The sequence below is a fragment of the Triturus cristatus genome, chromosome 10 (genome assembly GCF_964204655.1).
Source record: "Triturus cristatus chromosome 10, aTriCri1.1, whole genome shotgun sequence".
Classification (NCBI taxonomy): domain Eukaryota; kingdom Metazoa; phylum Chordata; class Amphibia; order Caudata; family Salamandridae; genus Triturus; species Triturus cristatus.
This window is the reverse complement of record NC_140593.1, coordinates 556,595,000-556,609,260: the sequence shown is the minus strand read 5'-3', so window position 1 is coordinate 556,609,260 and position 14,261 is coordinate 556,595,000. Positions and strand designations below refer to the sequence as shown.

Sequence of the window (14,261 nt, the reverse complement as noted above, 5' to 3'; positions counted from 1 at the left end):
CAAACCTATTTCAATCCACAGCCTCAGCCCAGTAAGCCCTTCCTAATATTTTTAATGGTTCTTTACCAGCTGTCCTCAAGGAAAGAGATTGTTCAGCCTTTTTAATTAATTAATTTTAAATATTGTTGGAACTTATACTGCTCACAGTGCAAACCAATTCAAGTTTAAACCTGGCACAACAAAAAGCAGAGGAGTTTAGAGACAAAAGAGAACTTCATGAAGAGATCAGTCTTAATAATCTTCCAGGAAAACAGTAGGGTAGAAAGAAGTATAAAGGGACAGGGGGGTTGGTTCCAAAGCAAATAGTACAGAACAGCAAAGCATCCATCAAAAAGTTCCACCCTTCTAGAAACAGAGGTAAAAAGGAAAATATTCAATAGGGCAGAGTTTTTTTTAGGGAACTGAAGACTATTTTTTGTATGGGTGAAATGAGGAGTGTTTCCAAATATCCACTTAAGGTTACGCAGAGACCACTGAAATGGTTTCTACTGAGCACCGGATGCCGAGTGAGGCTTTGCTGCTATTGACCTGAGAAAAGTATTAGGATCTTAAATCATGGCGAGGATCCCACAATGCAAAACTACTTAGACATCCAACTCTTTGGCCTTAGGAGGACGCTAGGCAAAATCACAATAACTATCATGTCTTACTAATTTATGTTATAATGTGCTTACAGGGAGACACTAAAAAAGATCTTTAAATGTACCTACCTGACATATATTTGGCTTCTGCCATGAAAAATAGAGGTTCCATCATAGCAGGAGCTACAGTCACCACTGGATTTAAGATAGCAATCGCCTGTTTCAGCAGTGGAGACACAGGTTGGTCAGGAGACTTGGGCTGCCAAAAATATATATATAAAATCAGCTTTTGAACTACACGTGTGAACTGATAAAGAATATTGCTCAATTCTCAAACAAAAATGATACAGTGGCAGATACTTCTTAATTTAACCTCAGGGAAAAATAAGAATTTTAAAATATTTCCCACCTGTTTGGGGCAGAAGACCAGGTATTCTTTCACAACGTCAACGAGGAAGCTGGGGTTAAGCTTTTCAAAGTACTCCACACTCAGAGGAATTCCACGAAGGGATGCAAAATGAAGTTCGACAGCATCTTTGAGAAGAGCAATGACAACTTTCTCATCCTTCTCTTTTTTCGTGGCTAGTACAGCCTCAATGTAAGACAGATCCTAAAAATGTTAAAAAAGAAACCTCAGTGAACCAAATTGTGAGGTGCTAAACTGAACACAGGAAAGCGTTATATTTTACCTCATGTAATGTGGACTGTTTCTTTAATGTCATGTGATAGGATCGTCGAATCAAAGGCAACAGAGTTGTTACAATATACGATTAATATTATACATACAAATACATATACACACACACTTCAATATGGCAACAGATGAATAAAAAAATATTTCCAAGAAAAATAAAAAGTAAAAATATAAATATATATATATATATATATATATATATATATATATATATATATATATATATATATATATATATATATATATATATATATATATATATCTCACCAAAGATTCCTCTCCCGCGAGAGAAAAAGAACCAGAGGGACACAACGGGGAGCCTTTGAATATATATATGTGTATATATCACGTTGTAACCGTTGAAGATTCTTTGTTTGCTTTCTCCAAAGTAACGGACACGGACCCAAACTGGTGCTTAGAAAATCTTTATTCCACGGTCGCCATAACGCGTTTCAGCTGCGTAGAGCCTTGATCACATGACGTGGTCGCTACCAATCGTATCTTAAATACCAAAGGTCACAACTATTACGAACAGTCACCTGGTCATGAACATAGAAGACAAACGTCTTTGTTTATCGTTTAAAACAATGTATAAACATTTAAAATGTTTCACATTTTGACGTTTGTTAAAAAATATATATCGCAATTGGTGATACATTATTATTTGTTCTGTTTTATCTATTATGGTAAGTTTAAGGTAAAATACCTCATGTTGCTTGCCACAAACCTGTATATCGGGTTAAATCCCTATACAAGTAAAACCTCATCGACCAATGTGATTTTTTCGTATTGTGTTGTGCAAAATGTATGCTGTGCAAAAAACCGTGCTTAAAGTGCAAAATATAAATAAATATAAATAGACAAAGTGCCAAGTGCTAAGTGCAATGAGAGTTTTGGGCATGAGTGCAAAAATACATGATATCTAAAATCTCGTTGGTTTGATCAGACATATTTGCAACAATTTCAATCTCAGTATGTGTTGACATAATTTGCAATTTATCAGATCTAATTTAGATTTAGAGTATGGTTACACAATAAAATAGGGTTCAAATGTAGACATTCAAAAGCCTCTAAAATCTCTAAAATATCTATACTATATATGTATATATAGATAATCAGGAGTGGGCGGTCTTCCTGGGGATGTTAAAGTGCCCTGTGCAGATTCCAACAGGTAGGTACACAAATAAACAGTCAAACGCCATTGCATACCATCAAATCTATAAATACATAAATACATAAATATATAAAAAATATATTGTTAAAATCCATACAATTGATATATATACAATTAAATACCTGTACATCTATCCTGACGGAATTTTGTATGCTCACTGATTAATATTGTTTACAGATTCTATACAACTATGGTATTCCTTTAATTGGTTTTTAACTTAAACATGTATGAAGATCTTCTGTGATGTTCAACCCTGATGGTACATTTGAATCTAATTGGAGTATGTATGTATATATGTGTATATATATCCATCCCAAAACCTTGGTCCTCCAGGTTGGGACCCAACAGCTACGGTGCGCGGACGGGTGAGGAGCCCGTATCAATTCGGCCACTCCTCCACATTGCGATTTACAATCATTTTACATTTCCTTTTATGGAGAAACAGTGCGACTAAACCCCTTTGGTGTGAAGGACGGTCGCCATCTTCTATGTCTTTGTAGAACCTTTTTAACTGTGTATTTATTCTATGTATTTTTAAATGGATATTGTGGACGATTTTGTAGTGTGTGATGGCTCGCTTTACTTTTATGGTTTTTAATTCAAAGACTGAACACAGTTTATACTGATTGATTGATGGATGTACCTCAGCAGTCCATTAAGGAGTATGTTCAATTATGCCCATTATGACTTACTATGTTCTAAGATGGCCGCCGCTATCACTCTAGACTATGCTCATGATAGCCTGTAACCCGTCATTTATTTTTATGCACACGTGTTTTCTATTTCTTTGTATCAACACATGGTAAATCAACCTGTGACCAAGGAGTGCAAGGCGCCGAAACCCATTGGGTTCTTGGTGGTGTGGTGTAGCTACGGTTGTGGTGCGGGCACCACCACACCAGCGGACCAACTGCCATTTTACAAGTTGTGTGCTCAGACAGCCATGGGACCGCCGGTGTTGCGGTGGTCTTGAGGCCGCAATATGCTTGGTGGTGTCACTGCGGCACCGCCAAGCATATTTAGCAGCTTCCTCTCTGGCACGGTTTTCATGGCGGTGAGCCTGCCATGAAAAGTGTGGCAGAGAGGAAACAAAGGGGACCCTATAGGGCCCACTGTTGCCATGGGGTGCATGCAGGGGGACACGTTGTGCCCCTCTGTGTGCATGCACCCTAGTTCCTAGGGTGCATGCACACAGAGGGGCACAACATGTCCCCCTGCATGCACCCCATGGCCCGAGGCAACAGTGGGCCCTTTAGGGTCCCCTTTGGTCCCCTAGTTCCTGCACAGCATGGACTGCAGAATCCATGCCGTACAGGAACTGCCTTTGACGCTCCCATTTTGGTGCTCTTTTTCAGAGACACCACTGTGGGACTACCAAAGAAACGCCAGCCAGACACGAGAAAACTCATAATCCGGCAGGCGGTGCCCACATGGCTTTGGCGATGTGGGTGAAGGGCAGCAGTGTGGCGGCCCTGCTCTCACACCGCCAAAGTCGTAATCAGGCCCAGAGTGTGTAGTGTTTTCGTCTCTGTGCCATGGGCTATGATTTAGGATTCTTGATCATTGTGACATCAGGACTGATTGATGTTATGGTCTTGCACATTCTTGCCTATTTTTACAGGTGAATTTAGATGAGTGGGTACATTTTGGTGGCAACCCGCATGGGTAATCGGAACCCCAACCTCTATGCAAGTTCGGATTATATGCAACACCAACCATTTATAACAATTTAAAGTCTGCATAAGGGTGTTGTGCACGCAGTATCCTTGATTGGCACTACTTGAGTGCATTAAGTTTGGAAATCACTGGTCTGCAGGGGTGACTAAGTGGCACCCGGTGGTTGACTGGTGCATCAACAAACGCTGGACAATCATTTCGATATCAATGATTTGCTAAAGTACAGATTTGAAATGGTTGGGTAATTGGAGCATGCTAATGGGAGACAGCAATTGCAAGGCCAATAAAGGGAAGCTTGCCTTGGTTGTCTAGGAGAATGACAAAAACAAACAACGGCTAACTATTGTGTTTTTTGATGATTCCGAATAGCACGATTGTAGTATGATAGGGAAATTAGTGCATGTTGATGTGAGGTACGAATCACTAAGTCGTAATGGGCTGTCTGCCTTGAATTGGTCAGGCAAACATTACTAGTGTGCCAATTAGGGTGTGCACATTAAGGTAAGATAGATTGTGCATGGGAAAGTTCACAGACAATGTTAATTTGAAATCTTGCCTCTATTGCAGAGTTTTGAATATTCTGATGGCGACTATTGGAGTGACTCAGTGCTCACACTGAGTGTTGTGTACATTCATTTGTTGGTTAATTTGTGTTGGATGCTGTACAACAATTGTACATGGACTGAGTCAAATTTCTTTTACACAATAGGTGCATCAGTCAGATGATAAAGGCCCTGTTGAGACACAACATGGGTCAAAATGTCTACACCTCCTCCCTTGGTTGTTTAGCATTTGATATTGCGAGGAGATATTGTAAACACACAAATGCAATCCTTGTTTATAATTGCTTTGAATTATCTTGCAACCCTGCGCTTTGTACAGTGTTCCTTTTGTATGTTTTTGTCTATATGTATATATATATTGTTTGAGCACTGCGTTGCTTCCACCACTATTATTCTGTAGATATTGAACCGTGTTCCTACAAAGCAAATTAAGTAATGGTGGAAACAAAGAAAAATCACCTCTACTCTTTTTTGGGTATTATTTGATAAGAGATTAAGTATTGAATTAATTTGTGTACCTTCAAAATATATGAGAGGTTCTGTGAAAAGGGAGTACCACAGGACAATTGTTGCTTTCTATTCATGGACATTTAGGGGTCGCAGTTGCGACCCCTAGCTTGCCCTTTGCTGTGCTTGGCACTGCCAATGCGACCCCTAGCCTCAGAGGTGGCAAAATGAGTGCCAAGAACAAAAGGGTGACTCGCATTATCAGAGTCAGGCTCTAAACTTTAATATTGAATAATCGTTTATTATTCACTATTAGTGTAATAAAGTGGAGCAAGAAGATCTGGACCTTCAATGGCATCTTAGATAAGAAAAATAAAATGGCTTTAAATGTATGTTGTGTGCATGCATGTGGGTGAGTGAGTTTGTGTGAGAGCGTGTATGTGTGAGCATGTATGTGAGATCGTGGGTGGGTATCAAAATGAGAGCGAAAGCATAAGTCAGATTAAGAGTGAGTGTGAATGAATGATTCAAAGTGAGAGTGAGTGCAATAGACTAGGTGAAAATGAAAGAGTGCAATTGAGTGCTAGTGAGAGAATAAGTGTAAGTGCATGTAAGTGAAACGGTGTTATGCTTGCAAATCCAATGTTGGACCGGGCATGCTTCTTGGCATATGGAAGCACCCTTGGCAAAATGTTGGCACTTGGATACAGAGTCAATACCTGGATATGGGATACCCACAGCAAAATGCTAGTGCCGGCACACAGAAGGCAATTTTTGGCATCGGGCACCTATGAAAAAAAGGCAGGGCTGGCCTACTGGATGAATCCACTGCATAGGTAGACCGTGTGGCAAATTGCGGATGGCAAATTGGAGGAACTTCTTGACACATGGGAAAACTGTGGCAATGTCATGGGGGCATCCATGGTAAAATGTGGTCAACAACATATTAGACATAACCTTTGACATAAGGCACATCCATAGTGTAAGAGAAGCATTATTAGGAAGATTCTGGCACTGGCATATTGTATGTGATGTTTGGGCAAAATGGTCCGCCATAAAAAAGGCTGGTCCTAGCAATGGAAGTAATTTTTGACGTAAGTGGGCACCCATAGGATATTTTAAAAACATAATTGGGTGAACTCATGGGGACTGTTAGGTTTCATTAGCTATGCACACCATGAAAGGACTTGAATATTTAGTGAGTACCTTTACAGAGCCTACGGCTGTTTCGCAAATTTATGTGACAATTGTGCATTAAAATCCACTGGTAAAGCACATATTTTTCAAACTTTTCTCAGGGGAGAGATACCCCCACCCCTCTGTTCTCCCCTAAAAGAATATAGAATATTAATTGTGGAATTATTACATAACTTCAGCAATGTTAATTATTGAAATGTCATCAGGATTAGGGTAGTGTGACATCACTTCGTGGGATGATTCAGAGACAAAGGTCATATGATGTCATTTCCAGTGACATCATTTAGGTCAACGGGTATTTAATGTCACTTCCGCTACCCCAGGGATTTTGGTGAATCGACAACCATGATTCTATTATTGATTTTACTTGAAAAAGATACAGCCTCATACAGCATACTTTTTGTATGCACTTACACAACACAATGAATTGAAAAATCCCCTCTTCAATTAATACAGCTGCAGGCAATTTCAAGCAAAAGGTGACAGTGCAAAACACAACTAAACAATGCCAATAAAACATCTCAAACCTCAAGTGGGGCCAAACAGGACCAGGACGAAGAGTAAAAGATAATTATGCGTAATACTTCACATATAAAATAGTTTTAAAATAACAGTGCAAAAATGCAATATTGTAATTTATAATACAAAACCTTCCACAGCCCAAGTCCCAATCCTATACTTAATACGGTTTTCACCTACTTAATAGCAATAAAATGGCAGTGCAAAGTGTAATATAATAATTCAAGATGGCAAACACTTAATCAGCTGAGAGTTGGTTTTTGTAGGCCCAACTGCCCCAAATATTGCGATATAGGATTTGTTGTACGAAAAAGGTACCAGAATTTCAGCTTACTAATCGTCCCCATTTTAGTCTTCCATTGTAAAAAAGGGGAGGGGGGGGAAGCTAGTGGGTGACTTTCATTATTGGGCAATAAAGAACAAGCTATCACCATAGAGCTATAAATAGAAACTATGTAATTCTTACCCACTTGTGTAGCCAGAGCTGTATGGATCAAAACCAACACTGCAGTTATAGATGTAGGGAAAAATTGCATTCTATTGAAAGGAAATCGGTCACAGAAATCTTCAGGCGGCAGATGGTCCCTTGGGTGATACCTACACCAAGAGAGGGAGGTGGACTGTAACAGTGAGAAAAGGAAATAACAGACGAGAGCCTGTTCTCGATAATTTTTGGACAACAGGTCAAGAGGATCACGAGTGAAGGTATTGGGGGCTAGGTTTCTTGTCGAGCTTTTTTAAGTTGTGTTGCTTTACCCATGCCCAGTGAGTAATACTGGCCTCAGAAAGAAATTCTTGACCAAGGAATAGTTTGTGTCACCAACAAGGTTACATCCTTGTATACCACCCTAGGATCCAGATGGCCATATGTAGGATTTCGAGTGGTCCACTTGGTGTTTGAGGCAGATAATTTAGATCAATACACAATAAAAATGTGTAGGCCTTCTTCAACTTTCTTTTTAATTGGTGTATTGTTTTTTCCCCATCCTTTCTACGCTTCCATCCCAATTGGCAACATTGTTTAACTTCTGTAATGCACAATTCGAGAGAGTACATCTTAGTCTAATAGGCAGCAAGCCTTAGCTCCATGGCATGCAGCTTGTCATGGGCTTTCATTGTAAAGCTATCAAAATCCTCTCAGCCCTTGTCAGGGTGGAGAGATCTTTGTCTGTCTTCAGGCGGGAGGATGTCCATAGCTGGAAAAACTGCTCCACAGGGACTAAGTCTCTTACTTGTATTCCCGTTGTGTCCCTGGGTCCAGACTGGCTTCACCATTGCATTTTATTCATATATACAAAGTCTCTATGTCGTCCCTGTTGCTGCTTTGCAGCCATTCAAGAAATCACTGGGAGCCACCGGATGTCGGAAAGCCTCTCTGATCAAAATAGAAAGGGAGCTGTGAAAAGGCAGCAGTCTATGCGCTTGAAGCAAGTGTGACACCTGTACTGCACATATCAATTCACTGAGTCTCAGTAGTAGTCACCTCCTTCCCTGAACACACCAACAGCCTTGTACCATTAGTCCTCAAGGGGAAGGGCGAGAAGGAGCGTGTCTCTTGAGTCTACCACAACCTTCCCTCCCACAGCCCAGAGTTTCCCTTCGCCACCCAGCAGCTGAACCAAAGTGCCTGCTGCAGCTCTTCCATGCTTTCCTCTCAAAGGAGTAGGGATCACACTCTGCATCTGTGGTAAAAGGTTGTCACTGTCTTCCCCTGAACATCAGGAAAGGGGCAGTCACATCTCAGGATATGCATAGACCCACAGGAACCAAGGCCCCCTGGCTCTCTGCTGCTGCACAAGCGACTCGAGCAACAAGCATTGGCATAGCCAATAGGTCTCCCCTTTGGGACCTTATAAGTGTTTAGCCATGCAACGGTTGTTGTTGCACCAAGGATATTGTACTGCATAACTAAATACTTATAAGGTCCAAAAAGCGATACGAATTGGCTATGCCAATGCTTGTTCATGATTACTACTTGCTTAAGTTGCTTAAATATGTTTCCCCGAGATATGCATAACTTAAAATATGAACTTTAACAATTGTGCTAACTTTTCCAATAGGAAATGTGCAGTATTCATACAGTATGTTACGCTGAATGTGCACGATGTAAAAAGTAAACTAAATGTGCATCGATTTCTAGCTATCGCTCATCCATTAATCAAAAAGAGTTAAACAGGCTAGAGCACGTTTGGAAGGCAGGTTTGTCAAGGTAAATGAACAGTACCAAAGTACAGCCTACACGAAGAACGGGTCTAATTTTCTTTCAGAGCAAGTAAGGGCAGAAACCCTACACAAAGTATCCTAGTGCATGACATTTATTAGCAATTCCAATCACGTCTAAGTAGAACTGGGAAGTCCGGGTAGGGCATTGTCTTCTGAAGATGTAGCAGTCACGTCTACTCTTCTGTCACCTGAAACAACAGACAGCTATTGTTTATAAACTATGTTTTCTCTTGAATCAGAACATTTCGGAACTAGCGAGTGCCGCACTAGAAATGCACGAGCTTCAAAATAACAGTTTATGATTCTTACTGTCTCAAACGTTTTTGTAAATTATAATTATTGCTTTTAAAAAAATAATATATAATCACCAACTTGTTACAAAGTGTTAAATTACAGAACAATGGTTAGTAGGCCTGAAAAACCCTCAGGTCCGTATTAAATATAGACCACAACGATGAGCGTTAAAGCTGCATCTGGCAACGAGATAAATATAAAAGTTAATAAAAAGGTTTTAAAAAATGACAGCCCGCATATTGAGTCGTCCGGTGTACACTTTTTTCATCGCTGAGCTTTGTTTGTTTTAGCCCGCAAGAATGTATTAACAAGCAAGAGGAAAGACAGATGGTACTGAAGGCTGGCGGTTCGCGCATGAACACAACATGCATGCTCGCATGAACGCAAGCTTGTCGCCAGCCAGCAGCACTTTGAAAACTCACCTACTAAAGTCTCTCCGAGCAGCTCATGCGCACTGACTCAGCGAGACCTAAAAAGTGAGGAGCGCAGAGCCCCAAACTCAATGCTAGGGCAGTCGAGGAAGTAGAAAGGCTGAAGGCACATACAGATTTGAGAGACACTGCCATCATAGAGTCTGTGTAGCCTGGTCACCACCAGCCATTCCACTTTAAAAAAAAAAAAAAATAATTTAACTTTGAGCTAAGATGATCTTACAAAGTTTATGGAATGTCAAACCACTCTGTCATGTCAAATGTGCCAAGAAACAGTAATCTTTCAAGTACAGAATTTCATTATGATTTTCTAGATTATTTCTACTCTGAATTGCAGAAGCAAAATGACAGAGGCAACACCTATTGCCTGGATACTCCCTTTGAGTAGGTTTTTCTGTGCCCTCTTGACATTTGATGTGGTCTGTCTTCCTAGTCGACTGTGTAGGGTCTAGGGATAAAAAGGGTGACTCCAAAATAGCGCTATATTGAATGGTCCCAAAAATAATGACAAACACGGCCAGTAGTACAAGAACGCCCCAGACGGGTAGCTATAAATAAGAAAGATTGCACAAGGAACCCCTTGTGTTGCCTTCCGGTATAATTCTTTTATGAAACATTTTACAGACATCTTTCTGTATGCGGAAAAGAACTTTGATGCTGCTGACGCTGAAGATCACCGTTCCATTATACAAAAGGGACAGGGCCAGATTGGCCTACAGGGCAATCAGGGTGCGCCTGATGGGCTGGTCTGGAAGGTCGGCGTGTAGGCCGGTTTAGTGGCTATAGGAGGGCCGGTTTTATGGACCCTATTTTAACTGTGGATTTCCCTTATACTAAAAGAAATATTGCCTGCAGCAAACTTAAATCCATGTGGTCAGCCATTCCTTGCAAAACATTTATACCGCGTGTCTTTACAAGTTCAAATCTGTCCCAGTCTGAAAACAAGGGGAACGTTTTTACTTCTCTAATTCATAAATGGGGACCACTTTTATTTTGGTGCCCGGGCCTATGGTCTGTCCGAGTCTAACCCTGGAAAGGGAGCAGTCAGAACGAACAGCGCACCACGCAGCCTTAAAAACGACTTTATTTGGCAGCGTACACTACAAGAAGTTAGAAAATAAACTACAACAGAAACCAAACAAGCTAATAGTCCAAATAATAAAAACAACAAGGTTATTAACTAGCTTTTACATCGAGTTACATCCGAAGTTTCTGGGCACTGTAAACAAGTGTTACTATTACCATATTTATCAGCAGGGCACTAGTCGGGGTACACGCGGGTACACGGCGTCCAACCACTCTTTCCACATGGTAAACGCCGTCCCCCCTGCCAAGAAGTTGGGCCCCACAGAAATATGCTGAACGTGTCCCAGTGTAATTTTCAGACACCAGGACACATTCAGCAGCGCCTGCACGTTGTCTACTTTTGATTCCCAGCAGCAATGTGCAGGCAGCAGGGAGCTTTTTAGGTCTTGCCTGACCCAGCGCATGCGCTGGTCTGGCGAGACTTATTGAGAGGGCTCCAAAAAGTGCTACCAGGCCAGCCTAGAGCTACAGTGCATGTGTGCGGACGCGCGCGACGCGTTTTGCCGCGGTTACTTTCACTTTCGGCCGCAGGGCCGCTTTGATGTTTGATCGCGATCGCGATCACTTTCACTTTCGCGGCCGCTTTGCATAGCCAATAGGTCTCGCTTTTGGAACCTTGTAAGTATTTAGTTACTCAACTGTTGCATGGCTAAACACTTACAAGGTCCCAAAGGCGAGACCTATTGGCTATGCCAATGCTTGTTTTCACCTCCAGCTGTGCCAAAGTTAAGGGGACAATAAGCCTCCTTTAGTTTGAATATCCTGGCTGAAGGCGTCCTGGAAAATCACACTTAAATGTAAATACCAAAGAAGGGAAACAAAGGCACACAGCTTGTTATCTCTTCACAGGTACAAGAAAGGCAGCTTTTGCCTTTGTTCAGTCCCTCTATACAAGAGATGCATGCAATATAAGAATGTCAGGTGTGTAGGAGGTCTGTACCTGTATTTACACAAATAAGAATTTCAGTAGCACTATTTTTAATTCTTTTATAGCGCTACTCAACCCAAATGCAGGGTGTCAGAGCTCTATACACATAATACATTGACAAATCATGTACATGAGTAAATCAATGTACAAGGCAAGTTACATGAGACAGGGTTACAAGGTGTAGGAGTCATATGTCCTTCAATGCTCACTGTGCTATATTACAAGGATTACAATTTATGCACAGCAGGTGACAAAAGGATCTCTGTGGTGAAAGCAGTCACACACTTACCCATCTACATAAAATAAACATTTGTCATCTGCATGTTACGTGATGTGATTTGCAGGAGACGCATTAACTCGCTATGCTACTTTGAATTAAATCTGGGACTTCACAAAACACAGATCTCTCCAATAAATGCTTTAACCACCAGAGTTCTCACCATTATTACTATTCCCTGAGATTTACAGGGCACCTTTACAGCAGATGCCTTAACCCATAAAATATTTTAAAATGCAGACTTTGCAACCAATTAAGCAGAACATGTCTACTGCCATGCTTCTCCTTGTTGCCAATTTCTTTGTGGCAGGGTTTAAAACAAGCATTGACTTAGCCAATAGGTCTCGCCTTTGGGACCTTTTAAGTGTTTAGCCAGAGCTATTGACTTTGCCAATTGACGTTCCCACAGTCTTGAAGTCTGCGACATGTGTCCATTGATTGATCCTTCCCACTGCAAATCGGACACAGGAGTGAAGGCATTCGGTGGGTCACATCGATGTCACTGCCCAGGTGACCTGGCTGGGTCCACCAATAAGTCAGTAAATTTATCTTCTATGAAATAGGTTTAAGAAGATTACCGTCTCATGCCATCCTGTTGCTAGTGCTCATAGAGGGAGGCATAGAGAAAGGCTTAGAACGTTGTACCTGGTGGCAACAGTGCGCAAAGTATGGGGATATGAGAATCTTCAGGAACCACATGACATACACTTTTCAAATACACCCTTTTAGGGATACAAAGCTGTCCTTAATGACCCATGCGACTGACCGGTGTCAGTCAAGTAGTTAGGATGAACTGCCAGCCAATCCATCGGCTGACAACTCAACTCCAAAACAAACGCACAAAAAACAATTTATAGTCCTAGCTTACCCAGTTGCACAGGTTTGCTCCCTGGCAAGTTTCCTTTTGCTAAGATTACTTTATCCTCTAGGACTGGGTGTGCTTGGAAACAGGCTAAACGCTATATAGAAACATGGATTGATGCATCTACAAATCACGTTTTTCGCACTCATTAAATAAAGCAGTTTTAGTTTCAAATTAAATAATGATGTGGTTTACAAGACACAGCCACAGAGCAGAGATATCTGCAGCTATAGAATGTTCCAAGTGTATACAACAGGGCTAAGTTGCTTGCGGTTTTCGGATGTGTGCATACACAAGTGACAATGACGTTTTCCTACCAGTTCCGGACGGGTGTGTGCATACACAAGTGACAGTGACTTTTTCCTACGGGTTCCAGACAGGTGTGTGCATACACAAGTGACAATTAAGTTTTCGTATGGTATAAGGTGTCTCCGGCAGTCCCCTTTCCGCCTCTCCTTCCCAGGAGTGCAGCATCCCCCCGCTAGCAGCAGGGCCATGCCGGAGCCATGCTGCAGGTGTAGGGGCACAGTTTGTAGCTGGCACGCTGCTGCAAGGGACCGTCCTGTGGCCGCTGGGTCGGGTTACAGCTGAGGCTTCCTGGTGAAGCCGGCGGTGGGAGGCGCTCTGGGGCCAGCCTCCCTCCCTCCCCGAGCAAGGACCAGAGGTTGAGGGAGGTGGACAAGAACGGTCATGCCACACGCAGATGCCAACCTGTTACCAAACTCATTCCGACCTACAGCGTGTTTGTTCATGTGCGTCCTTAGTGTTTTAAGTAAATATCTGTGAGTAACTTGCAGGTCACGAGTTCGAATCCCGACAGAGCCACCGTGTCTCCTCACTCACCTGAGGCCGTGGGTCTGAATATCATGGTTGGGGTGGCAGCAACGGTGTTTGTTATTTGCAGCACTACGCATGGGCATAGAAAGTGTGGGGGACATGGGGGGGGGTTTATCCCCCCTCCCAGATTTTGGAGTGGAGGGGACACGGGGGCAAAAACAATGCGCACTTCCACTGTTCGCAGAGCCATTGGAGCTTATAACAAGCATGTGCAATGCAATAGGACTCGCATTTAAGCAAGACCTGTTGCATTGCAAACGGGAGTGTGGACGAGCAAGAAGGCACGAACACCGGGTATTTACTTGGGGGGGGGAGGCACGGACTGAGGGGAGGGCACGGGAAGAAAATATTGCTCACATTGTAAATAAAACATACTGTAAAAACACGAAGTAAAGGGGCCAGTAGCCATGGAAGGATACAAATGACGACATGGCAGTCATAAGGAGGGACTAACACGCCTATAACCAATTA

At 42.0% G+C, this 14,261-nt stretch overlaps 1 protein-coding gene across 2 annotated transcripts in view; it reads right to left on the bottom strand.

Annotated features, from left to right (window-relative positions):
- LOC146789718 (tetratricopeptide repeat protein 21B-like) overlaps positions 1 to 14,261 on the bottom strand; it is a 468,517-nt gene that overhangs the window by 332,402 nt on the left and 121,854 nt on the right. For both annotated transcript variants that reach the window (XM_085630126.1, XM_085630127.1), the window contains exons 5-6: positions 991 to 1,191; positions 711 to 840 (exon numbers count right to left, since the gene is read on the bottom strand). In XM_085630126.1, the coding sequence (XP_085486252.1) occupies positions 711 to 840; positions 991 to 1,191 (331 nt within the window). The remainder of the gene's footprint in view (positions 1 to 710; positions 841 to 990; positions 1,192 to 14,261) is intronic.